This window comes from Neofelis nebulosa, chromosome 8 (genome assembly GCF_028018385.1).
Source record: "Neofelis nebulosa isolate mNeoNeb1 chromosome 8, mNeoNeb1.pri, whole genome shotgun sequence".
Classification (NCBI taxonomy): Eukaryota; Metazoa; Chordata; class Mammalia; order Carnivora; family Felidae; genus Neofelis; species Neofelis nebulosa.
The window spans coordinates 70,135,293-70,161,612 of NC_080789.1; the positions used below are offsets into that span (position 1 = coordinate 70,135,293).

Genomic DNA, 26,320 nt, shown 5'->3' on the forward strand with positions numbered 1-26,320 from the left:
GAATGTGGTTTCACCCCATTTAAATACCCATTGTTCTTCTCCATCAGCAAAAGAAGAATGAAAATAACAACAGAAAAGCAATTTAAAAATTATTGCTTGCTTTCTAAATGACAGACTTTTGAAAATAATTTCTCTGTAGTTAGGCTCGTAACCATCCTCAGCTATGAGATGATTGTACCACAGAACCATCTTGTTAAGTTTAAAAAGAAATCAGGCCAGTTCACCGTTAAATTGGCTCTAAGTCTCCATCTTAGATAAATGTTCAAAATAATTAATAGGTATTTTGATTCTGTGGCTCCAGATAAGTCAGAATATCTTATTAAGAAGTGAAAAGCTCATGAGGTTTTCTGTGAATAAGTGATTTTAGTCATTTGGATTCAGACAGTTTAGTTCCAAAAGTTTTAAGTTATTTATTGGTAACTGGTAACAGATTTCCACAGAAACTGGAAATTAGGTTTGTTGGTGAGATACAGAATTCGGAGTATCCTGAAGTATTGTGCTAACAGAACCTAACATCATGCCGAACCTGACAGTGTACGTTTTTTTTGATAGGAAAGGCCATTTGATTTTCTCTTATGGAAAGCTTGGGAGGTGTGTCCATTTTCTGGGCTCCAGCTCTTATGAATAACTGGCAGTATCTGTGCATGAAACCCTGATCTCTCGTGGCTAATAACTAAATATTATTCTAAAATATTTGTGTTTCTCTTGTCCTTTTTTAAAAAAGAAATTGCCGGGGTGCCTGGGTGGCTCAGTTGGTTGAGTGTCTTGACTTCAGCTCAGGTCATGATCTCACAGCTCGTGAGTTCGAGCCCCACGTCGGGCTCTGTGCTGACAGCTCAAGGCCTGGAGCCTGCTTCGGATTCTGTGTCTCCCTCTCTCTCTGCCTCTTACCCACTCGCATCCTGTCTCTGTCTCTCTCAAAAATAAATAAACATTAAAAAAAAATTGGCAAAAACAGTGTTCACATTCCAGATGCATACCCATTTGAGGTTGAATGCTAATGAGTGGATGAGATAGCGTGTGTTCAATTCATAGCAGTGCATTTTCTGTCCTTTTCAGAGCATCTTCTAAGTAGTTCTCAAAGACTTAAAAAAGTTTTAACACATCTATCAACTTGTTACTTTGTTTTCATCACAGCTGAGTTTCCTTTCTTGCTATTCCTTTAAAAAGTATATGATTGACAAACATTTAAAATTGTAATGTATATGTATATCTTTAATGCATTTCATGTTTAAAATGGTTATTTCCTAGTGCCATTTGACACCCCTGCAGTCATAGGTTCAGCTGGATGAGCATTTGACTTATGTCAAAGTAGGCACATGTAAAAAAAAAAAAATGGAGCACTTAATTGGAATTTCACAACAATTTTCACAGAAACCAGCTTCAACAAGGTGTGTTTATGTATGGAAACCATGAATTGACTGTGTAAATATATGTATGTCAAAGAGATGTTTTAACATGGTAAGGAAATTCTACACAAGAGAACCTGAAGCTTGGTCATGTCACATGTAGTTCCTTAGCCACAAGAGTTTATTACTGTAGATGGCATGTCATTTTGATTATAGCTTCACTCTATTAAGATAAGGTAATACGTAGTAATATAACAAACTACTCAATGAAAACTTCTTCTGGTTAAATTTAACACTAAGATTGTATATCTCAGAACTTCGTTTATCACAAATGAATTTAATTGATTGCTTGTCTCAAATGAGCCATTCATTTTTTTTTTATCTTTTATTTTTATATTTTTTAGGCCATAGGGTTAGATTGAGAAACAGTTTGGCTAGAATGATAAAATTTGTAATTTGTACGTATTATAATGCATGGTTATTTTAATAGTATTACTAGTGTGCTTATTTCATGTGTGTTTTTTCCAGCCATCATGATAAATGTGTTATTACATGTATGTAAATGCAGCATTGTATTTTGTGCCAAACTGCACAGTAGCCGTGACTTCATTATATGGAGTGTTTGAGATGAAATAATTTAACAGAAAATGCTTGAGAATCAACATAATGTGACAATTTTTATATGTAGAAATAGATTTTTATTTTTCAAAGTACTTCAATATTCCTAGAATACTGGAAAATGTAACTCTGCCTAAATAGTGCCATTTTCTCATAAGATATTAAAGTGAAATGATTTATCTTTTCTTTGGTGGTTTTATAGTCAGTGTTAGAACAGTTTATGATAACAGTAAAATTTTAAAAAAGTTTTATAGGGTGCCTGGCTGGCTCAGTTGGGAATGTGCAATTCTTGATCTCAGGGTCTGGTGGTGAGTTCAAGCCCCAAGTTGGGCATGGAGCCTATTTAGAAAAAAAAGTTTTTTAAGTTTTATAGAATTTTTTGAACACCAAGATGGATTTCCTTTTCATACTTTGCTGCTATATTTTCAAAGTATCATTTTTTAAAAGATTTTATTTTTAAGTAATCTCTACACCGAATGTGGGGTTTGAACTCACAATCCGAAGATCAAGAGCTGCATGTTCCGCTGACTGAGCCAGCCAGGCACCCCTTGAAATATCATTAAGACTAACGTTTTATTATTTGAAAACTTGGATATTAAAAAACTAAGAATACGAATATTGGCAACTTTCCGTTATGTTATAGAAAAAAACCTGCATGTATGACTAATTTGCAATTTGAAGGCATTAAGAACCTAAATTTTTATTGGGCAATACACTTATTTTGATATATCCTTCAAAAATATTGGCGAAAGTAAACACATGCTTATCACTTGGTTAAAATACAAGTCTGAAATTACTGTGTTCTTGAAAAAGGTATGGTATTCGTATCAAAATAATATTCACTAAATATGATTAAAATAAGAAAAAAGTTGCCGTTGAATATGTAGGGAGAGTTATAAAAATATTTATTTTCAAGTCATGTTCTAGATTTCAAGGTCATCTGTTATGGATGATACTATATTTCAAGGTGTGTCTGGGGAGCAGGGAAGGGGTTCATTCCTGATCCTCATTCTCTTCGTAAGAAGGTCGAGAGAGGCTTCCTATTTCTTAGTTTTACTAATTACTACTTATAATTATGACCACACAGAAAATGAACTATTAGGCTTGGTTTTATACATTCATTTATTGAAAATTTGCTGACATTTACAATGTGCTACGTACTCTTTTGGGTATGCGATAGCAAAAGCAAGTTGTCCACCTTCAGGAACTTTCACCCACGTTTATATTATATCTCATTATGCTAAAGGACATGGGGTATTTAAGGTGTTTAACCAAAGCCTGGCATATAGTAAGTGCTCAGTAAAGAAGAGCTATTACTAATGTTCTGTGACATCCTTTTTAGCTATTTATCATCTACTGAGAAACAGAATTTAAAATTTCTTTCCTTATAAGAGTAATGATACCTATTCCGTGTACATGTATTGAAAATGTTATGAATAGTATAGTTTAGTAAAATGAGCAGAACAGATATATGGTAAATCCCTATACTATAAACACAGACACCTTCAGGTTAACTAGTTTCTCTTGAGATAAAATGCTATTCTCAAATACTTTTGAACATGTAAAAGTGATCAGAACAAAAAAAAAAAAGTTTTGTTATGGAATTGCTCAGTAGATTATCTCTTACCACTTTGGAATCCAACTAACTATTTTGAAGAATTTTCTGAAAATAAACAGTAGAGTAATATAATCTCTTCTAAAAAATTAAACTTAAGCATATAACATTCAAATTGGTTTTTATATTTAATTTTTTACTTTCTGCTTTCAATTTATTCCTCGGTAAGTATCATATCTTGAGCTGTGCCATTCAATGATATGATAGCTCCTAGCCACACGAGTGTATTTATTTTAAAATAAATTGAGAATTCAGTTACCCAGTTACGTTAGCCACATATCTCAGGAGCCATGTGGGAAATAGATCCCATATTGGACAGTGGGGATAAAGGACATTCATCACCACAAATAGTTGTCCTGTGTGTTGCTCTAGGATATTGTGAATGAAGGAGTATTTGATATGTACTACTTGTAATTAGGACCACACAGAAAATTATAGGTTTGGTTTTGATCAACTCGTCTTTCCACTGCATCTTCCACATCTTGATTAAATGTGTGGTAATCTCTTTGACAGATAAAGGCTACTTTAGAATAATGTTAATTTCAGTCAGAGTTATAACCAGCCAAGTAAAGGCTCAGAAAATGGAGTGTTTTACTCAGTGACTTTTGGGAAACTAGAATTTTGAATATGGTCTAAAAGAAATGGCTCATCAATGAGATCAATGCTTTCTCCGCAGCGTCTTCCAAACCTTTCTTCCTGAGTGCCTCACCATTCTACTCTGCATGCTGTGGTGGGTCCTGTCGGCGCCCAGCATCCCCCACTGCTTTTGCAAGTAAGTTTTTATGCTTCATCAGCAATGCCTCAGTTATTCTGTAAACCAAAGCAGCAGGATTTAATGTGCTCTGGAAAACTAATTGGTAATGCCATGGCAAGGAGCTAAATCCTCACTAAAAATCACAGCGATCCTATTCAGGAGGTTTCCAGAGATTTATCAGACCTCAGCACACTGAGCAATTGTGAGCCGTTTCTAATGGCATTGAAACCCAGGGCTGACACACCAAGGAAAGTGACTTGTTTTCCATTTGATATAAAAGATCTCAGAGGGACTGATTTGGCTCTTTCTGAAACGTGTAGCAATACTCATTTAGAGAAGAAAAAAGAAAGAAGGAAGGCTAAGAAATTGTGCTGTATAAAATTTCTATTCAACTTAGAATGTGACACAGAAAGTCACTAGGTGTTCATAGAAAATAATAAAAATTGCCCAGATTGTAAAAGGAGATAAATATTTCCTCTTTATGATCTTGAAAAGAACCCACCAGAGTTGTAGGAAATATTTTCAAGAGAACTTTTCCTCAAAAATTTCAAAATTTAAAATGTCCAGGGGTGGAGTGAGAACAACAACTTTGAAAAACTTTTAGAGCGTGCATGCGTGCACACATATACACACTCAAAAAGAGCAATGTCGAACTAAAAAGAAATAAAGTTCACCTTGATCTTGAGATTTCTAGGTCAAATAAGAGTTTGTAGGCAGAGATTCTGAGTGTGTGATGAAGTCCAGTAAGCTCTACTCTACTCCAGTAGAGGCCAGCACATTTATTTCAACTGCCCAGAGAAAACTTTTATTCAGGTTAACCCCTCTGTCAGGTGGAAAGTGAAATAGAAGGAGTTGAGTCAGCCTGAAGTACAGAGCTCTATCACGGTTGGATTCAGGTCCCTGCTGCCTCCCGTGAATGTGTTTTATGAATGTTTCAGGAGAGCAGTTGCTCAACAGGATGATTCCTGACAAGTGAGGCAGCAAATGCTGGCCGTTTAATGAGCTGCAGGCTTCTGAGCATCTCTTTAGGGGGCCGATACTTTCCCACAGAGCACTTTACATGGCAGGGACCCAGCCACAATGGGCGACAGACCCATGACCAATCGTCACTTTCACTTGACTCATCCACACGCGACCTCACCACGATTTTTCACTGTGCAGATGAACTTTAGGAGCCATTTCACATGGAAAAGGCTTGGGCAAGGGTCAGTTGCCCTTTTGTATGGTCATAAAGCAAGGCTCTGTGTGTCCATCTTTTCTCCTGTCTCACATTCCAAGTGAATTTCTGGACACCATTTAAAGCACTTGACTGAAAAATAAAGCAGTGAATGAAACTGACTTTTATAGACTCATTCTAGCTCATCTTCCCATATAACCCTGTCCACCTGAAAAGGGATTTAGTGGATGAGCTGAGTGTATACAGGACTTGCTGAATACATAGGGCCCATTATCAACTCTGGGGATCGTTTATTAACCAGGACTGATACACCACTATTTTGGAAGTGACCTATTAATTGTCCATTTAACTAGAATGTATTGATTCAAATAGAAAAATAGAAACCATGACTAAACCTTTTACTCGCTCCTTCAAGGTGGTCTCCTGTGAGGGCAATTGAAAACTGTTGTGCAAATTAAGGAGACATTTGTCACCATATATTAGAGTAGCAGGGAGAGGCTGCTGGAGTAGAGACGTAAGTCCCAAATCTCTGCTACTATAGCATTGTGGCATCTCTGAGATTAAATCTTTGGTGTTGCATTCCTGGGGTAGAGATTAAAAGAGATCCCACACCTAGTTTCCGTTACTTCCCTTTGATATCATACTGGACTTCTATTTTAAAGACTCTCTGGCAATGTAGCGTAATGGACAAAAAACCCTGTGTAGGGGCACCTGGGTGGCTCAGCTGGTTACGCATCCGACTTTGGCTCAGGTCATGATCTAACGAGTTTGAGCCCCACACCGGGCTCACTGCTGTCAGCGTGGAAGCCTGCTTCAGATCCTCTGTCCCTCTCTCTCCTCTCTCTCTCTCTCTCTCTCTCTGCCCCCTCCCCTCAAAAAATAAATGTGAAAAAAAACCCCACGTAACAGGTGGACATTCATGTATGTGTGCGTGTATATGTTTATTCATTTCATAGCAATGTTTTGGTGAAAGTCTCTAAGCCCTGTAAATTACTTTACACTTTACACTAATGCCCAGGCCAGTTTGATAAATAGAGCACATAAAAGTAATTCTAAAGACATTTCCTAGAGAACGTCATCATACTCTCAATTGCTTGAAAAATTACTTTAAGCAAGACTCATTTTCCTCCATCTGCCTCTCAGTTCTTCCCACTTTATGCCTTTGGCGTAACTGTTATATATTGTGGCATCTATCCCTAGAGGCCTATTAAGTCCTATGTTTATCTTTTTTATTTAATAAAACATATAAGGGGTAAATCAGCACAGCTCAGATCAAGCATAGAGAATGCTGTACTTGGTTTGTCTCCATTTCTGAGGTTGGCATTTTAAAAACACTTTAGAGATGCCACAAGTGTTTTTAATAAACTTTGGTGTCTCATTAGTTATAAATCTGAAATGACTTTTTTATTTTTTTGTTTATAATGTTCATCGTATTAGCAGCAAATAATAATGAAATGGTGGATTTAGGCTGTCAATAAAGAATTTTACATAAATAACCATGATACCAAAGAACGTTAATAAGGCTTACATCTGCACAGTAATCTTTTTTTATTTAAGGCATTTACTAGATTTTCTTTTTTTTCTTCTTTTTTTAATAATAAGAACAGTTTTTATGCCCAAGCATTTACATTTTTTTTCCATTGCACAGACGGAGGAAAATGAACTGTCCAAGTAATCTTGTATTAAATTTCAACCAAAATGTGCTGACATGTGTGGACAGCCAAAATCAAGGTTTATACTAAACATTTTAATAAGCAATGAAGTCGGTGGCCCTCACAAAATTGACTTCACTCTTTCTAAAGTGTAGGATCGGATCAACAGGTTCCTAACAAGCAAGTAAAATATCATTTTGACTCTTGTAACATGATTCACTTGTATAAAATTGATTTTGCTTTTCTTGTTAACCTTTTAGATTTATGATTGATTTGTTGTTGCAATGTGGAAACAATCATTCATCCAGTGCCCTTCTCACATATAATAAATAGTTTAATAGGGTATTTAAGCACAACCCTTATAGTGGGGAAACATTAAAAGGCAGTGGTAAAAGTTCTCCCCTCCCCCAAAGCAGTGGAAGGAAAATCTTTGATATTACATCCATAAGGTTCTTTTCAAAATCACACATTTCTCAGCTAAAATGAAATGGAAACTTGTGGAGGGAAAAAAACCACCTGAAAAAGTGCGGGAGTCTTAATTAGGTAGAATGGCTAATTGAATTAATCAGATAATTATTTCATTTTGTCTTTGAGTACTCATCTTGCATGTGATCGTTCAACAATTCTATGCATTAAAAGACAAAGTTTAAATTTAGAGTAGTAGGATGAAAATACAAGGAGGAAAATATTCTGGGACAAACTGCTCTGCCTCTTCCTTGGGAAATGAACTTCTGTTCTACATCTTAAGATCATTTTGCTATTTCCTCTTCTTTGTGAAACTTAAAAGAACATCACATACTGTCCAAATTCAAATTTAGGATTTTGTTGACTACAGAAGGGAAGGGCCATTACTTTTATTATTGTGAACGTAGGTTGGTCTTGAGCGTCACTGCCAAAGATGGGCGATGCTCTGATTAGTATTCTTGCCACCTGACCTGCCTGTGTTCTCTTTCACTGTTCTCAGCTGGAGTCTGGGTGCCCTGAGAAAAGCAACAAGACCTATAGCAGTCCTTCTGTGAGGATTTATTGTTAGCACTCTCAGATCTTCAGAGGGATGCAGCATTTTGTGCTAATAAAGAAAGAAGCATGATTATTTTGTTGAAAACCTAAGCAGTTTTATGCAGTAAGTTGAGTATAGGTTTTGACTTCTCAATAGTGAAGGGAGGGGTGTTCCAGAGATAAATGACAGTCGGTCAACCAGGAAGAATGTTTAAAGGAGTTGGAGACTCAAAGACAATAGATTTTCCAAGTTGATGGCTCTATTCAACGTTCTACAGAGGCAGTGAAAGTATTTGAGTAACTTTCCAGGAAAGGAGTTCCCTTTCTCCCCAAATGTTCATAAGTAGTGGAGGCTGGGGGATGGGGAGCAGAGCTACTTAGAGATATAGGGTGCTTGTTCCTGATCTTGTCTGCAGCCCTTGCCTGACCATAGTGGGACCTCTAACAGGGCAGCTAATAAAGTCCTGATTTGAGATTCCCCAGAAGAAGAGCACAAGTACAGAATAGAGGAAAGAGAATTGGCTGAACAGAACAAAGAAGGGAAGGGTTATACTCTTGGCTCAGCATGTGTCTACAGAATGATATGGGGCAGTTGGATTATGTGTTTAGAAGTAGAATGCCCAGAACAAGGGAGATAAATAGTCCTACTAAACTCTAATGGTCAGACAGCCTATTAGAACCTGTTTAGTTCTAGAGCCCCACTTTAAAAGGCACAGTGAGCAAATAAAAACCAGGTCAGGAAGTAGTCAGCAACTAAAATTGCAAAGGATCTATATGTCTGGTCATGAATTTTCTAAAGTGATTGAGTATTTTTTTGGCCTGGAGAAGAGAATAAGGAGAACATGAGAGTTATTGTCAAATTAGATATACCATATTCAGTATAGATGTAAAGGATAGAATTGGGACCAATGAGTGGAGTTTAATGGAAATTGAATTTGGGCTTAATATAAGGGAAAGATTTTTACTAAATCAAATGAATATGATATGATAATGAAGTGTTATAATACAACATTTCCAAGTACTAGATTATATAGAGATTGGAAGGTAGAATTCTAGTTTAAATAAGGTGAGCCATGGAAGGCACTATCTTCTTTTTTCAAGCCTCAAATCCACAAGAATTACATAAAACACACACACACACACACACACACATACACACACACACTACATCCCCACACGTGAAAATATGAAGGGTTCCATTAGTTATCTAATGCAACCCTCCTGTCACCTTCCTTCCTCTGTTTCTCTGTCACCCTCCTTCCTCTCCTCCACGAACGTGTCATTTACACACAGCACACCTCCAGTTGGAGTGCCCTTCACCAGGCCCATGTCACACAGGGATTTTCTGGGGAATGGTCCTTGGGGCCATTTTAGGATCCAGAAATCACACCTTTGAAACTTTCTATCCTAGGTCACTCTGCCGCTTTAATCTGACTCTTCTCACCTCCTTACCTCTTTGCCTACTCATAACTTTGACAATCTTTGGTATAATTTTAGAGAATATTGATTGGTCTCACTGACTTCAAGTGCACAGCCTAACTTTCTGGCACCTTAGTTTTTTTTCCTGTGGAAAATTAGGATGGTAATACCTCCCTCTGGGGATTGTTGTAAAGATGACATGACATGCTGTATGTACTGAGCACATAACAGTAGTACCTGTTGAGCCCCATATATATGGAAGCCACATTTTAAATAGTGATATTCCCAAATTGGTAGAGTCTGTAGCGCATTGAATTGGTGGCCCTGGCTTTTAAAGCCTCTTTTCTATGTGTCTTAAACTCTATATCTGCTTATTTTTATTTTTATATTATATTATATTATATTATTTTATTTATTTATTTATTTAATTTATCGTCACCTGGAAGTTTCCATACAAGTCAGACATTTGTCATGAGTTTAGACATAGTTCTACTAGGTGTTTGTTGCTTATAACAGTTTAGTAGTTTCTGAAAGAATTTTGAGTCACCAACAAGTTCTTAAAGTCTGTATGTTTGTTTTGCAGGCAGAGACTTGAGCACATATTCATAGGCTTAGAAGGAATGGAGGTGGTGTAGGTTCTGTGGTGTGGTTTATGGTTAGATCCAGAGAGAGCCCATAAAAGACTGTGGGGAGACATGGAAAGGAGCATCAACGGTATAAGTAGCATCTTATCATAAATATTCTTTTAGTAGGAACCTAAGGCATATCACCTAATGAAAACCAGCAGGATTTGTGTATTGAGAGGAGTGCTAAAAGAAACCAGGTAGCTAGCAAAGAAAGGAAGAATGTCATAGTCTTTATCTTTGCTGTATTTTTTTGCTTGTTCATTAGTTGTATCATATTCACTGTAGGTCTGTAGGGTGCCAGGTCCAGGAGTTAACCCTTTGACCTTCATAACCACTCCAGATTTCTCAGAAATTGAGTCTGGTTTGGGTCCATGACTTCCAAAATGTTAGTACTTACCACATTGGAGAGAATAATTTATTTGTAGATTTTCTCAATGGGAATCTTCTTTGTCTTTACTTGAAAATAGTTCTATAGGAAAACGTATGAGTTTCTAATAAAAGTTTTAGGGATATTGAAATGTGTTACCCCATTGTTTTATTTAAACTTGTAGACCTTGGTGAAGAAGGGGCTAAAGGAGGGAGAATCATGGTCCTTACTTATAAAATCTCTGCTGAGAAAAAAATGTATGTAGATTTTTAAAAATTAGGCTTGTAGGGTCCATAAATTTGCTGTGCATTTCCCCATAGATATGAAAAGTTTTATTAGCTCAGAAAATACAGGCCTTTCTACAGTGCTGAGTAGCAGCATTTTAGGTGCTCCTTGAAAGGCTTTCCTCTAGGGTAAGTTACAGCATAAACTTCTTTCAGGTAAAACCTTCCCCCTGCCCCCACCAGGGCCCTAATATACCTATCTAGCTATCTCCTGTGTTTCTGCCATTCATACCCCACAATCTGGAGATACCAAGCTGTGTGAGATTCCAGATCCACCGTGTTTTGCCATGTCCTCCTCTCACTTGTGAGTCTGCAAATGCTAATCCCTCTGCTCTGCCTGCCTTTGTCTAGGCTGCCAGCAAGAGGAATTGCTATTCTTCTAGCTGTTCCTCTCTCTCAGGACTTACTCTGTTAGCTTCCAAGTCTGAGTGGCTTCTCATCTGGCTCTTAAATACTTTCTCTGCTGTGGTCTGTGGTTATTTATCTCACTGTGTTGTGGCTGTCTGTATATTTCTTGGACTTCTCCTTATCAACTGTGAGCACCTGAAGGATGGATTGATCTTCACTTATCAACTGTGAGCACCTGAAGGATGGATTGGATTCATCTTCACTTGTCACTCAGTGACATCTCAATCACTCCACCAGATTATTCCCAAAAAGGTTGCTATAGTGTTTGCTTGTTTTCCTTAGAAAATAGGACCACACTTAAAATGCAGAATAGATATTAATTATTTGTCCATAACTGTACAGTACCCTATTTCAGTATTTATTTTTGCTTTTTCAGTCTTTTTTTCCCCTGCATTTTAATCTAGTTGTAAGCATAGTATGGATCTTATCATACGCATTAAAGCAGATTTTCTTTGCTGCTGCTTGATCTTCACAGTTCTTTAAATAATTTCACCAAGTGGGTATAGTATAATATACATATACATTTCTTTACCTTTGCATATTTAGTTTTTCCCCCAATTTTTAATACATATGGCTGTTATAATGATAGATTATATACATTAACAAATTAAAAATGCCAGAATCAAAAAATCAAGTGATAGGGCATGCTAAATTTGAGGACACAGTTATTAGGCTGTATGGGAGATACCATGTAGTCAGGCTCACAGACAGGTCCAGGACAGGGGGCAGAAGCCTATAGTCACAGACAGGAACCCTGGCTTTTATAAGTGTTTCCTCCCTTCCATTTTGACATGTTGTAACATCTGAGTAAAGAAACAGTGTGGGCCAGAGGAAGGAGCCAAGAATTTTGATTCACAAGGTCCTCTTCATCTATACAGAGGATGTCTGTGCCATATGGTTCTTATAAGAATCAAATGAAATCTGGGGCACCTGGTGCCTCAGTCAGTTAAGCATCTGACTTGATTTCAGTTCAGGTCATGGTTTGTGAGTTCGAGCCCTTGCATCAGGATGTGTGCTGACAGCACAGAGCCTGCTTGGGATTCTCTGTCTCCCTCTCTCTGTGCTTCCCCCCGACCCCCCCCCCCCCCAAATAAATAAACTTTAAGAAAAAGAATCAAATGAAATCTAACAAATGGAAGTGGGTAGATTTGTGGGATCCTTACTGTGGGCTAGGCACTGAAATTTTCTTGTATTATGTCATCAAATCCTTAGAGCAACCCTGTAAGATAAGCTGAAAGAAGCTGAGTGACTTGCTTTAAGTCATACAGATAAGTGCAGTGATCCAAGCCCAGTTCTGTATCTCATATTTCAAAGTCCTTTGTCCTGGAGAGACATCATCCCAACAGTTGAGTCCCTGTTGGCAGGAGGGCCAATTCCATAGTCTCTATACCAAGAAAAATTCAGAGAAGAGCATTTAGAAAAAGAACATATTGAGATATATTTTTTTTATTGACTCAGAGTTCATAAAGCTACTTAAATCTTTGATAAATAGTGAATGCAGTTGTCAAAACATGACTTCAAGATATGGCCTTGGCATGTGACAGGCAAAAGAAAGAAATGATGCTCTAGATGGAAAACTAACCAAGATCTCATGATAGAATGGATGGATAGAGCATCAGTAAAAGCAGACCTTTGCAAAGAATTAGGCTGGATTACATCCCAGAAGCTATGGCATTTCTAAGGAGATGCAAGTGTAACAGAGCTGGAAGGAAAGAGGGAGAGGCCAGTGGTCCTTCTAGCAATGTGAGGAGGAACCAGAATGAGATATAAACCAGGGCTGAGAGACACATTGGGAGATGATCTGCAATCTTTTAGCCAATAGGAAAGGAAGTATCATATTGCAGAAGGAGATTTGACAAGATTTATTCATTTGTTGACACTTTTTTCCTAAAATATAAGTCACATTGTGTTAGAATATATCGTGTAGGGTTGGGAGCCTTTGTTTTGAAATGAGTTGTTTTGGGTTTGAAACCCTAGCCATGTGCCCTTGGACAAAGTTTTTTAAACTATCTGATCTTCATTTTATTCATCTGTAAAATGGGGAGATTAATAGTATGTAATGTTGATGGCATAGGTTGGGAGGATTAAATGAATTAATGTGTGTCAGTGGCTTAACACAGAGTAAATATAATGGTATAGAGTACTGTGTGTTTATCATTATCATGTCACACCCTGATTAAACATCTCCTCTTGATTTTCACTACTGTTGGGTAATGCCCAGACTCTTATAATCCTCTATGCTCTGGCCCCATTCCACTCTAATCTCTATGTCAAAGGTCCAAATGTCTTCAAGAGCCTGGTAAGCTGGGTGAGGCTGTGACAGACTGGGGGCCACATGTTCCATCAAGAGGGGGCACCTGCTGCGTTCTCTGGTAGCTCTTTACTTTCTGGGAAGATGAACCTAGTGTGGTTCCCTTTGAAGAGATATCAGAAACCTGGACTTCACATGAAATCTCCTAGTTATGAAATGTGGACAGCTCAATCAGAATTCTAAGACCAGCAAAGCCCATCTGCAGGCTGGATAAGGGTGCCAGCTTGCACCTGCTGCTTCATGCCTTTCCCCAGCCTTGAAGACTGTTTACTTTTCCTCAGATAAACTTTATTCCTTCATGCCTTAATGCTTTTTAGAAAAATGTTGAGTGTAGTTGACACACAAGGTTATATTAGTTTCAGGTGTATAACACAGTGATTCAACAAGTTTATACATTATGCTGTGTTTGCCACAAGCATAGCTACCATCTGTCCCGATACATTACTGTTACAATATCATTGACTATATTCCTTGTGCTGTGCCTTTTATTTTCATAATTTACTCATTCCATAACTGGAAGCCTGTATTACCTACTCCCCTTAACTCATTTTGCCCAGCCCTTCACCCCTCTCACCTTTGGCAACCATCAGTTTGTTCTCTGTATTTAAAAATTTTTTTTTTCAACGTTTTTTATTTATTTTTGGGACAGAGAGAGACAGAGCATGAACGGGGGAGGGGCAGAGAGAGAGGGAGACACAGAATCGGAAACAGGCTCTGGGCTGATGGCTCAGAGCCTGACGCGGGGCTCGAACTCACGGACCGTGAGATCGTGACCTGGCTGAAGTCGGACGCTTAACCGACTGCGCCACCCAGGCGCCCCTGTTCTCTGTATTTATAGGTGTGCCTTAGTGCTTTTAGACATGCAGTCACTCTGCTTAGGTTGGCCTTGGTTCTTTCTCTCTTGAACTGGATTGTTCTTTTAGACTTGGCTCAACCTGCTTTCTCTGAACTAATTACTTCCTCCTTTGTGATACCAGAGAATTTCATAGAGCATTCTATTCTAGGGCTTAAGGCATTCATTTGGTTTTTTATTTAGATGTAATTATTGGGGCGCCTGGGTGGCTCGCTCAGTCTGTGGAGCATCTGACTTCGGCTCAGGTCATGATCTCATGGCTCATGAGTTCGAGCCCTGCATCAGGCTGTGAGCTGACAGCTCAGAGCCTGGAGCCTGCTTCAGATTCTGTTTCTCCCTCTCTCTCTCTGTCCCTTCCCCAATCACACTCTCTCTCTATTTCAGAAATAAACAAACATTAAAAAAAATTTTTAAAGAAATAATTATTAAGCACCAGAATGCATACCAGCTATAGCCATAAACTGGAGTCCCTGCTCCACTGGTGCTTATATTCTGCTGTGGTGTTCATGTGTCAGTCCTCCCATGAGAAGGTGAGCTCCTTAAGGGCAGGGACCATGTGCTGTGTCTGGTTTCCTCAAATAAGCTCAGTTAGTCTGATACCAGGTATCAGTGTCCTTTTGCTGTGGTAAAAATTTCTGCAAATCTCCTGTCTTAAAACAATAGAAGCTTGGGGCGCCTGGGTGGCGCAGTCGGTTAAGCCTCCGACTTCAGCCAGGTCACGATCTCGCGGTCCGTGAGTTCGAGCCCCGCGTCAGGCTCTGGGCTGATGGCTCGGAGCCTGGAGCCTGTTTCCGATTCTGTGTCTCCCTCTCTCTCTGCCCCTCCCCCGTTCATGCTCTGTCTCTCTCTGTCCCAAAAATAAATAAAAAACGTTGGAAAAAAAAATTTAAAAAAAAAAAAAAACAATAGAAGCTTATTATCTTATATTTATGGGGTTCAGTAGCCTTAAATGGGTCTCACTGGACTAAAATCAAGTGTCAGCAGGGCTGTGTTCCTTCTGGAGGCTCTTGGGGAGAATTTGTTTCTTGCCTGTCCCTGTTTCTAGTGGCCGCCTGCATTTCTTGGTTTGTGGCCACTTCCTTCATCTTCAAAGCAAGAGTGTAGCATCAGAGAGAGTAAATCTCTGACTATGACTTCCTTGTTTTTCTCCTTCTTCCACTCATAAGGACCCTTGTGATCACATTAGGCACACCTGGATACCCTAGAATACCCCAGGATGTCTTCTAATCTCAAGATCAGTTGATTAGCAACTGATACTACACTTGGAACCTTAATTTTCCCTTGTGATGTAATATGACATATTTACAGGTTCTAGGGAACATACATAGTATGTAATCTTTGGGAAGGCCATTGTTCTGCCTATCACAGCTGGAAAGCCAAATGAATGAATGAATGGATGGTGAATGATGAAGTAAACTCTCAGAGGGTGGGAACCAGTTGTGCAAAAGGCAGAAAAAATAGTAAATATCTCTGACCTGAAGGAGTTGATGATCACTTGGATTGGGGAGTGGTGGTGATTGGGGGTCTTCCAAACTTCCTTTCTCAGATTGAACATCTCAGAATCCTGTAAGCTTTCCTTGACATCCCAGATTAAGATCAGACCCTTGCTTTGTGCTCCCAAGGCAGCCTCCTTAGGAATACATCCTTACATTTGTGATGCTAGTTGAGTAAATGCCTTCCAGGGGCACCTGTGTGGCTCATTCGGTTGAGCATCCATCTCTTATTTCAGCTCAGGTCATGATCTCAGGGTCAGGAAATCGAACCCTGCATTGGGCCATGCTAGGCCCTCCCGGTGGAACATGATGAAGATATTCTCTCCCTCTACTGCTTGCGTGCGCTGTCTCTCTCTGGGAAAAAAAAAAAAAAAGGAAGAAAAGAACAATACTGAAAATTCAAAAGCTATTTATTTTATTTCAAAATAAGTAGTTTTAAAAAATTAAAAATAAAATAAATAAAAATAAATGCCTGCCACTAAATCTTACAGGTAATGCATACAATAAAATATATTTATCTTGTTTCTCAATGTGTAGCATTGAGCAGACGGCCTGGCATATGGTAAGTGTTCAAACTTTGTTGAGAGAGAAAACAAATGAATAAATAAATGAAGAAGCAGAGAAAAATTTAAAAATTTTTAATGTTTATTTTTGAGAGAAAGAGAGAGCATGAGTGGTGGGGGGGGGGAGGCACAGAGAGAGGGGGAAACAGAATCCGAAGCAGGCTCTAGGCTCTGAGCTGTCAGCACAGAGCCCGACGCGGGGCTCGAACTCATGAACCATGAGATCATGACCTGAGTTGAAGTCAGACACTTAACCAACTGAGCCACCCAGGCACCCCATGGGACCATGGACTTTCTAACATGGCACCCAAATTGGGAGGGCGAGCAGATGTACTTCTATCTCATTGGGGAGCGAAGGGCATTTATCAGATTCTCAATGGAGTCCATGACCAAAAACATGGAAGAAGCACTGCTCAAAATGTGCAGAGTTCAGAGATGAGAGTGTTTGGCCATAGTACAGAGAAGGAAGATGCTGTCCTGGGAAAGGCAGACTGACTTCTCCTTACTAATAAAGCTAACCAGGTTTTGTATATGTCTTCCCCCTCTAGGAGAAGAGAATGTGCTGTCCCTCCTGACCCAGGACTCGAACTCCAAAGCTCGGCGGGGTATTTTAAGAAGAGCTGTTTTTTCTGAGGATCAGAGAAAGGCTCTGGAGAAAATGTTTCAGAAGCAGAAATATATCAGCAAAACAGACCGAAAGAAACTTGCCATCAGCTTGGGACTAAAGGAATCACAGGTACTAATGAGCAGGAAGATGTCCACTGCTCCTGATTTCTGAAGGAATACAATGAAACCCATGCGTTTGGCAAATATCTGTTGTACTAGGTATGGTGCTGGACCCTAAAGTGCTATTGAAATGATTTTCGCAATTTTTTAGTGGGTGGAAATACATATCACAATTCCTATTTGGAAATAGGTCCATTTGCTGAGAGGTCTAGGTTTTTGCATGCTTAAATCTTCCTAAATGAAGAGAAACACTAATGATGTGGCATTTGTATCATTAATTGTTTGCTCTAGTTTCAGAGTAGACTACATAATGTTCTACAAAAGCAGGAACCGATTTCCCTTTTTCTTCATTTCCAATCCCAAATCCATTCCCAAATGTGTGACTCATAAATATCTCTAACTAGATCTCATTACTCTGCATTTTGGGCTTATGTCAAGCACAGTAAAGTAGTTTCATAGTTGCAACACTTAGAAACCTTTCTTGTACATTAAGCCACTAGTATTGGACTATTTAATCATTTTATAATCACCATGTGAAATAAGCACTGTATCATTCTCATTTTCTAGATGAGAAAATGTAGAGAAGGGAACACAGATAGGTCTGATGTAGTGAAGCTGCTTGGGAATTGGGCTCTCACCCCAGGTTACCTGACTCTGGAGTTGTGTTCTCCTCCACCTGGTGCTATCCTGTATGGTTGTGCCGCATGTTCACTGCACAAGGCACTTGACTCAGAGGGATGGCAGCAGTTGAAATGTAGCAGGTAGTCCATCTGCCAAGCTGGCTTTTGTGATGCAAGGCTACAATCCACCTGGATTTTTTGAATTAGCTTCAAGGCACTGAAGTTGTTAGCACAGTCTCTGTGTTAACCACTGTGCTCACCTGTTCTTCCCTCGGTACAAATGACCTGGTTTCTAACTTTGGATTTTATTAAACCAGTTATTTTTGGATGAAACTCTCCTTAACCTTTCTTTCTTTCTCTTTAACTGCTTCCTTTCCCTAGGGAAGTGATCTGTCCCTACCCCCACGCCCAACTGCTTCTAGTTGTAGGAAGCATTACGTGGTGTGGTCGAGTATAATTGGCCTGGATCAGCCAGTCTGTGCTTTCCTCATTGTGTGGTACTAATGAGGTCCCTAACCTTAATTGACTGCTCTATGCCTCAGTTTCTCACTTCAAAAACAGGGACAAATGTAGGAATTCTATGTCACTGAGCCATTCTGTGTATGTGATAGATAAATCAGCTGCGTGCAAGACACTGTGCGAAGTGGGCAGCAAGGGGTGTTGATAAGGACTGATTGAGATACACTCTTCGCACGCAGGAATTTATATGAGCAGCTGGAAAAATGAAGCAGAAGGTCATGAACAGTTAGATAATAACAGTTAGGTAATATTGTCTCCTATGTTATGAGACAATAACATAGGAGACATCACCTGGAAGGTTAGATATACTGCCAAATAAAGGAGCTAGGTCAGTGGTCCTCAAAGTTACGTATCTCTCTGGAGCCTCATGTTAATCTCCATGTCTGGGGAGGACAGCCATATGACTGGTCCCTATACCCCTGGGGAGTCTAGTGATGGAACTGTCTCATCCTTAGAGGAATCGTTGGGCGTGACTAAGGAGGCACAGAAGCTCAGTAGGACCCACCTGCGTCTCACTGGTACGGATAAAAGTCTCCAGAGTTAGAGGGGAGAAACTGTGTAGGTTGGGGAGGTTGAGTCAGAACTTGAAGTAAGTGTTAAAACAGGAAACGTGGCTAGGTTTGATCTCACAGTGCTCTGAGACCATGTGAACATCTTTGATAGTACATGTCATCTTTTTTTTTTTTTTAATTTTTTAATGCTTATCTGTTTTTGAGAGAGAGAGAGAGAGAGGGAGAGTGCGAGCGCTAGCGGGGAGGGGCAGAGAGAAAGAGGGAGACAGAGAATTAAAAGCAGGCTCTGCACTATCTGTGCAAAGCCCAGTGTGGGACTTGCACGTTGAGAACCGTGAGATCCTGACCTGAGCCAAAGTTGAGTCGGTTGGACGTCCAACTGACTGAGCCACCCAGGCACCCCAGTACATATCATCTTCTTAAGAACAGACTATTGGAAAGGGGATGCAGCAGGCATATCAGAGAATATTTACGAGGGGATGACCATAATCTGTCCGTTCCAAGAAAACAAACTGTTTTCCTTGTTTGTATGTTATCGTCTAGTTCTCATTCACAGGTGTATAGTGTTACATAGTTGATTGTATTGTTTTTAAAATTCAAGTGCCTGAGGAATGAATACTTTTTATGTCACTGAATTTGGTGAACATCTCAGAAGTAATTTCACATTTTCTTATTTGCATATACATCTAACTACACAATTAACACATGGCATTTCAAACAAAGGGGAAATTGGTAAAGTTAAAAATGAAAACTCATCTCCTCCCTTTCCAACCCAACTCCTTCATTTACTACTGTCATTTATAAATGGCTCTTGTTTTAATTTCTTTGATGAATCATGTATTATCTTTTTCTTTAAAATAAATGAACACAAATGCACCATGATTACCATGTGTCCTTACATTTGATGTCATTTATCCTCACAGGGACCCTATGAGGAATCTACTTTGATTTTATAATAGGGACCTAGAATTGAGACCCAGAATTGTGTGTGCATGTGTATGTGTTTCTCCTTAACTGCTTCCTTTCCCTAGGAAATATATATATATATATATATATATATATATATATTTTATGATATATATATATATCAAGATATATGTAGGAAATAATCCCATTTATATATATATAAATATATAAAAAAATATATATAAATAAATAAATATATATATTTTCTATAAATAATATTATATAATAAAATAAATAAATAATAAATTAAATGAATAAATAACATAAAAATAATATTTTATTATAAATAATATAAATATATTTATATAAATAAAATATATAAATATATTTATAAATATATATAAATATATAAATAAAAAAATATATAAATGGGATTATTCCCTACATATATCTTGATTTTCTGAAGGAGAGGACAAATAATCTGTGTTACCAACACCCAGATCAAGCAGTAGAACCCTATCACCAGGCCAGTAGTCCCTTGCAGATTCCCTCCCGGTTACTGTTTCCTTTTCTGAGACTACCCACTATCATGGCTTCTAACAACATAGATTAGTTTTGCCTATTTGGGGGTAGTTTATATAAACAGAATCATTCGGTACAAATTCTATGGTATATGGCTTCTTTTCCTTAATATTGTGTTTGTGAGATTCATTCACATCTTTGCAAGCAGTAGTAGCTCATCGGGACTCATGGCTGTGTAGTATTCCATCACACGGTTTACCACTGTTTATCCATCCTCATGGTGGGTGTTTGGATTGCTCCCACTTTTTAGCTATTGTCTGTATTATTTGTAGCAGTTATTGTAGCTGTTATCAAAATAGTTGGAATATTATAGTTAGTGACATTTTCTTGTTACAGCCATTGCAGACTCTCTAAGTTGGTGGTTTCTTTCATTGTGGTAAAATATACATAACATAAAATTTATGATTTTAACCTTTTTTGAGGGTACAGTTTAGTGGCATCAGGTACTTAGTTCACGTTGTTGCACAGTCATGACTACCTTCAGTCTCCAGAACTTTTTTCATCTTGTAAAACTGAAACTCTGTATCCATTATGCAGTGACTCCCCATTTCTCCCTCAGTCCAGCCCCTAGCAACCACCACTTTCTGTCCCTATGATTTGACTGTTCTAGGTACTTTCAAATGAATCATTTGTATTTGTCCTTTTGTGATTGGTTGATTTCACTTAGCATATCTTCAGGGTTCATCCATGTTGTAGCACGTGTCAGAATTTCCTTACCTTTCAAAGCTGAATAATATTCCATTGTATGGATATACCACATTTGTTTATGCATTCACCCATCAGTGGACATTTTGGTTGCTTCTGCCTTTTGGCTATTATGAATAATGCATGAACATGGATCACAAATATCTCTTTGAGTCTCTGGTTTTAATTCTTTAAAGTAGTTCGTGGCTTTTTCATGTTTGTGGTATCTTTATTTACACAGAAATTTCTCATTTTTATATTGTCAGTTCTATTTTTTTCTTTTGTGGCCTTAATGTTTTATGTCATGCTTAAAAAAAAATTCACCTCTCCATGACTGTGATGATATCTTCTAGTTTTTTCTAAAACTTTTATACTTTTGTTTTTGTGTTTAGCTGTTTAATCCATTTGGAAATTGTTTTTGTATTTGTTGAGAGGTAGAACTTTTCATTTATGATTTTCCCCAAATATGTACCTTTGTTTCAATACTGTTGATTGTGAAGGAACTTTTTTGATGTTTTTTTTTTCACTGAGATATGACCCAGAAACAACTCTTGATATGCAGAAAAGCGACGGGAAAAAGAAAATAATGAATGTGGCACCAGTGGGCACAAATAAATGTCTTAGTGAAAGCCCACTAGAAATACTTGGCAGGCTTTCTAGGAGTAAATGTTCACCACAAATAATAAATGAGTTCATGAATAGAACCAAATGCTCTGGTATGTACACATTAGTACTGTTTTCTTATGAAAAGCCTTAACCACAGGATTGTAACTGAGATGGCAGTCTTTTGGACTCACTTGCCTGGGGTCAGGTTCTTTGTAGCCATTTTGAAATTGCCAGTCAGGTTGAAAGAATGAAGAAATTGTTTTACCAATCTGAAAAGACCATCTCAATTTTTTCCTTCATTGGGAGAAATACTTGGTAATACTTCAATGATTTTTTTTATGTAGAATTTTCTAGTTTTTGTTTTAAAAATAGAAATCCACTAAATTGTTCATGTAAAGATGCAGTGTAATGCTCAGGAAAATAATGTGATCGGATTTTGAGATGTCAGGAAACCTGTTGTGAAGTTTTCTGACCAGGCACAGTTGACTATGTAGCAGATAAAGACAGAAGTTAGTAGTAAAGACAGACTCCAGTAGGGTGAGGTGGAATATGGCTCAAATTAGAAATCACTATCATAAGTACAATTGGTTGCTGTTTATTGAGCCTAATTCTTCAAGTTTGATAAATCTTTAGACTAATCAAACTTGGAAACTGTATAAAGCCTGGAATTGATCAAAACATTATAAAATGTATTCTTAATTTAGTTTTCTAGAAGTTCCTGATGAAATCTAAATGTTATAAGAGCCTGGGCACTGGAGTAGCACAGTCTTGGATTCTCTTCTAAGTGCTTCCATTTTACTAGCTCTGTGACTTTGAACTGGTTTATCACTCTGAACCCCAGTTTTCATACGTGTGAAATGAGGACTTCTTGCATTCACCGTGAGGATTAAGTTATGTATTCGGCGTAACATGCATGCCTTGACACCTGGCACAAAATAAACATTATTACTAGTCAATGGCATTTCCTTTTTATAAATAAATTAGCATTGCCTAAATGATGTTTTAAACTATTGAGAGTTAAATCAGACATCATACTTGTAGGATGTAACCAATTTATCACAGTCGTTTTGTTTCATAAGTGTGTGGATATTATGCTAAAGTAATTTCTCAGATATTTTTGAAGGAGCCCAGTGAAAAGTGATAAGGACTTTGCTAGGCTGGCTGTCATAATAAGGTATTTCATAGAAGGTACACTAGGAGAAATTAAAGTTTAAAATACTGAAGTGAAGTAACATGGAATAAGTGATCGTTTTGTCCAATTATTTTGTCAATAGGTGAAAATTTGGTTTCAGAACAGAAGAATGAAATGGCGGAATTCCAAAGAGAAAGAAGTGCTTTCCAACAGGTGTATCCAAGAAGTAGGCCTTCAAGAGGATCCTCTCTCACGGTCTGCTCTGGGGTTCCCTTCTCCATGTCCTTCGCTCTGGGAAGTCTCCCAACAGCACTCAAGTCCAAGATGGAGGGAGAATTCGCCAGAACCTTCAGAAAGACTGATCCAGGAGAGTTCAGGCGCACGGCCCCCAGAAGCAAATTCACTCCAGGGTGCCTTGTATTTGTGTTCTGAAGAAGCTGGAGACAAGGGTGTACTTACTGGGGCTGTCTGAATGGAAGCCTTCCTCCTTGTTAATTTGAAAAGGACGCCTAACTAATAATATTTTGACTCTAAAGCCAGCTAGCTTGTGCCTCATCAGTGCCTAAAACATAATATCTTTGGAGTGATGCACGAACTAATGCTTTAGGAAGTCCTCTCCAGTGTTCTCTTGTTTGGCTCCCAGACTCAGGCTTAATTTTTAATTTGTAAGTGGAATAGAATCTCCCAGAGAGTACAATGGAACTGAAAAGAGTTGAGAGGTATATAGTTGGGCTCAGTCCCTACTCTGAGTGCGTGTATATACGTGCGTGTCTCTATGTGTGTATATATATAAATATTCATGGAAATGCATCAGTAGGAGCTAGTTCCTCTTTAAATATTGCATCGAGCAAATTCATTTCCTTTTATTTGAGGAAAAACCAACTGTTGACTGAATGCAATTAATTTCTTGAAAATAATGTAAAATTTGGATTTTAGCCCAAATTTTCATATCACAAGAACATGTTTTTAAAAATTCTCTATTTCCTGGTTTCTTTTAGAATCTAGCTATCGAATTTTAACAGTTCAGCTCAGCTGTCCTAATCGAATAAGCCACTGTTAGATACATACACCGAAAGCATATACTTAAAATTAACACAACAAGCAAACTATAAGAATTTCTGAATGATACTGTTAGTACCCTTAATTTTCCAAGTCTCTGGCCTTTATTAGGACATCAGTGAGTTACCCATTTAACTAACAGTTATCTTTTGATCTCTTCTCTGTAAGGATGGGCTTTAGTTAAGGTTTGCAAACCAAAACGCCTTTAAGGGCCTATGAGTGAATAAAGGGCATGGCCCACCTAAAAATATTTGAGTTTAATAATTTAAAAAATACTGTGTTGGGCACATGAAACATCCATGCCAAGCAGTTTTTGACCTCTGGCCAAGATTTAAGGAAGTGTCACAGTTCTTAAAATGTTCCCAACTGAACTTCAAAACACAATACTGATGGATTCTAGAGTGGATTTCTGTTTGCACTTCTAGTTATAGACTCAATTTTCCACTTAGGTGGTATACACCACATTTTTAGGTTATTTTTGTGTATTAACAGACACCACACAGATGTTTTATGTGTTTTGAGTATCCTGAAATAGTAGTATTATAAAATTGCATTTCTGGTAACGATTTGCTTAGTTAATCTGGAAATTTTTATTCTAGGTCCAAGAAAGAATTATGTTTCACTTTGAAGGAAATGAGGCAGAAAAAGGAAATGATGTGGTTTTGAACTTGGTTATTATTAATCTGTGGACAAGAAACATTATTAGAAGTTCATGATGTGGAATTTTGTTAGTGAGAAATCTGTGTAAAGAAAGTGGCTTCTAATTTGCTTACATTCCTAGTTATAGACTTTGAGGCTTTCGGGCTTAAAGAAGGTAATGTCTTAGAAGACAACAGTTTCAGTCAGCATCAAGAAATTTTTTTGTGTGAACGTAATTTGAATTGGGGTATGCTAGCCTGTGTCTTTATCTCTAGATGTTTTACTTAAAAGTCCTCTCAGAAGAAGCTTGTCTCAGTGTCTCTGTGGGAAGTAGGAGCAGGGATCTGCTGACAACAATTTAAAACTTAAAACTCATCTTTAAATGATTTATAGTATTGTTTCTTTCCTTTGTATAATGTTAACCTCGTTTACATATATTGGGTCCTTTTTTATGCTCTAGAGAGTGTGCTAAGCCTATTAAGGTGGATTAATTCATGACAGTCCTCATGACAATAGTCCTAGGAAGTAGGCACTGTTACTGCCAACATTCCTGTTGCCCAGATGAGGAAGAAGGGACAGGACGAAGGCAGTGTGGTTAGGGTGATGGCCCTAGGTCATGAGGTTAATGAATAGAGTTTGGACCCTGGCCATCAGGTTTCAAATCTTGAAATCTTACCAACCATATGGGGGTGCGTACCACTGTAGAATGTATTCACAAGTTTATGGGATGCATTGTAAGACATACGTTTTGGGGATTACAGTAAGATTTATTAAAGAAATTCAGAAGCATTTTGTACTTTATGATCTCTTACTTGGGGAATGGTTTTCTTTCTGGTATTCTCTTCTCTGTTAACTTTGAAGTTTGAGGAAAGTAAAGAATTGCAGAAACCTTCAACTATCAAGCCTCTATAGACGATAGTCCCATAGGAGTGTTTAAGTGAAATGAAATTTTTTTTTTCTTATTCATGGCTAAAAATTATGAAGTGCTTACCTATGGTTAATGGTTCTGGAGGATAACTTGAAGATCAAATGAGAGCAATCTGCTTCATGGCCATCTTATGACCCAGGTATTAGATGTGGGTTAATTGGTGCTTAGATGATCTTCCCCCAGGGTTTCACCCCAAGCTCTGAGGCTCAGCAGAGGCTCCTCTCTGCAAGGTTGGCCTGATATTCAAATATACAGATAAATATTTTAATTGGTTTCTAGCATCAAGGCTTAGGAAAAGTATACTTTAGATGACTATATTAGGGATACTTAGAAAACACACACAAACATACACACATGGTGCACATACATATATGCCTCTTACTTTGCCTTTACTTACCTGAATTACTGGACAGAACCACTGAGCTTGATATTCTAATTGCAAGTATCTCCCTTTCTCTCTCTTTTATTCTAAAGTTTATTTATTTATTTTGGGAGAGAGAAAGAGAGCATGAGTGGAAGAGGGGCAGAGAGAGAGAGGGAGAGAGAGAGAATCCCAAGCAGGCTTTAAGCTGTCAGCATGAACTGTGAGATCATGACCTGAGCCAAAATCAAGAGTCCAGTGCTCAACGGAGCCATCCAGGTGCCTCTCCCTTCTCTCTTAATTTCTTCTCTGTCAACTCTCCCTCTACCTACTCCACCTCCCTCCACTTAAAATACTTATATGTGTATTTTCCTCTGTTCTCTAGATGCAGACTCCTTTTCTCCTTGTGATCACATATATATTTGTATATTTGTTGTCTGCTTTCCAGACAAATACTGCTCTCATAAGCACCAGAGACAGAGAAGCCTGGAGGCAAAGGTGTCTTAAAACTTTTAGAAGAAATTGTAAAATGGAGTTTAGGCAGATGAGAAGAAAAGG

General features: G+C 38.1%; 1 protein-coding gene across 1 annotated transcript in view; it reads left to right on the plus strand.

Annotated features, from left to right (window-relative positions):
- The window catches only part of DBX2 (developing brain homeobox 2), a 35,849-nt gene extending 10,587 nt beyond the window's left edge, over nucleotides 1-25,262 (plus strand). The window contains exons 2-4 of the mRNA XM_058743045.1: nucleotides 4,259-4,354; nucleotides 17,037-17,224; nucleotides 22,918-25,262. Coding sequence (XP_058599028.1) covers nucleotides 4,259-4,354; nucleotides 17,037-17,224; nucleotides 22,918-23,247 — 614 coding nt within the window. The 3' untranslated portion in view covers nucleotides 23,248-25,262. The remainder of the gene's footprint in view (nucleotides 1-4,258; nucleotides 4,355-17,036; nucleotides 17,225-22,917) is intronic.
- Nucleotides 25,263-26,320: the final 1,058 nt, after the last annotated feature.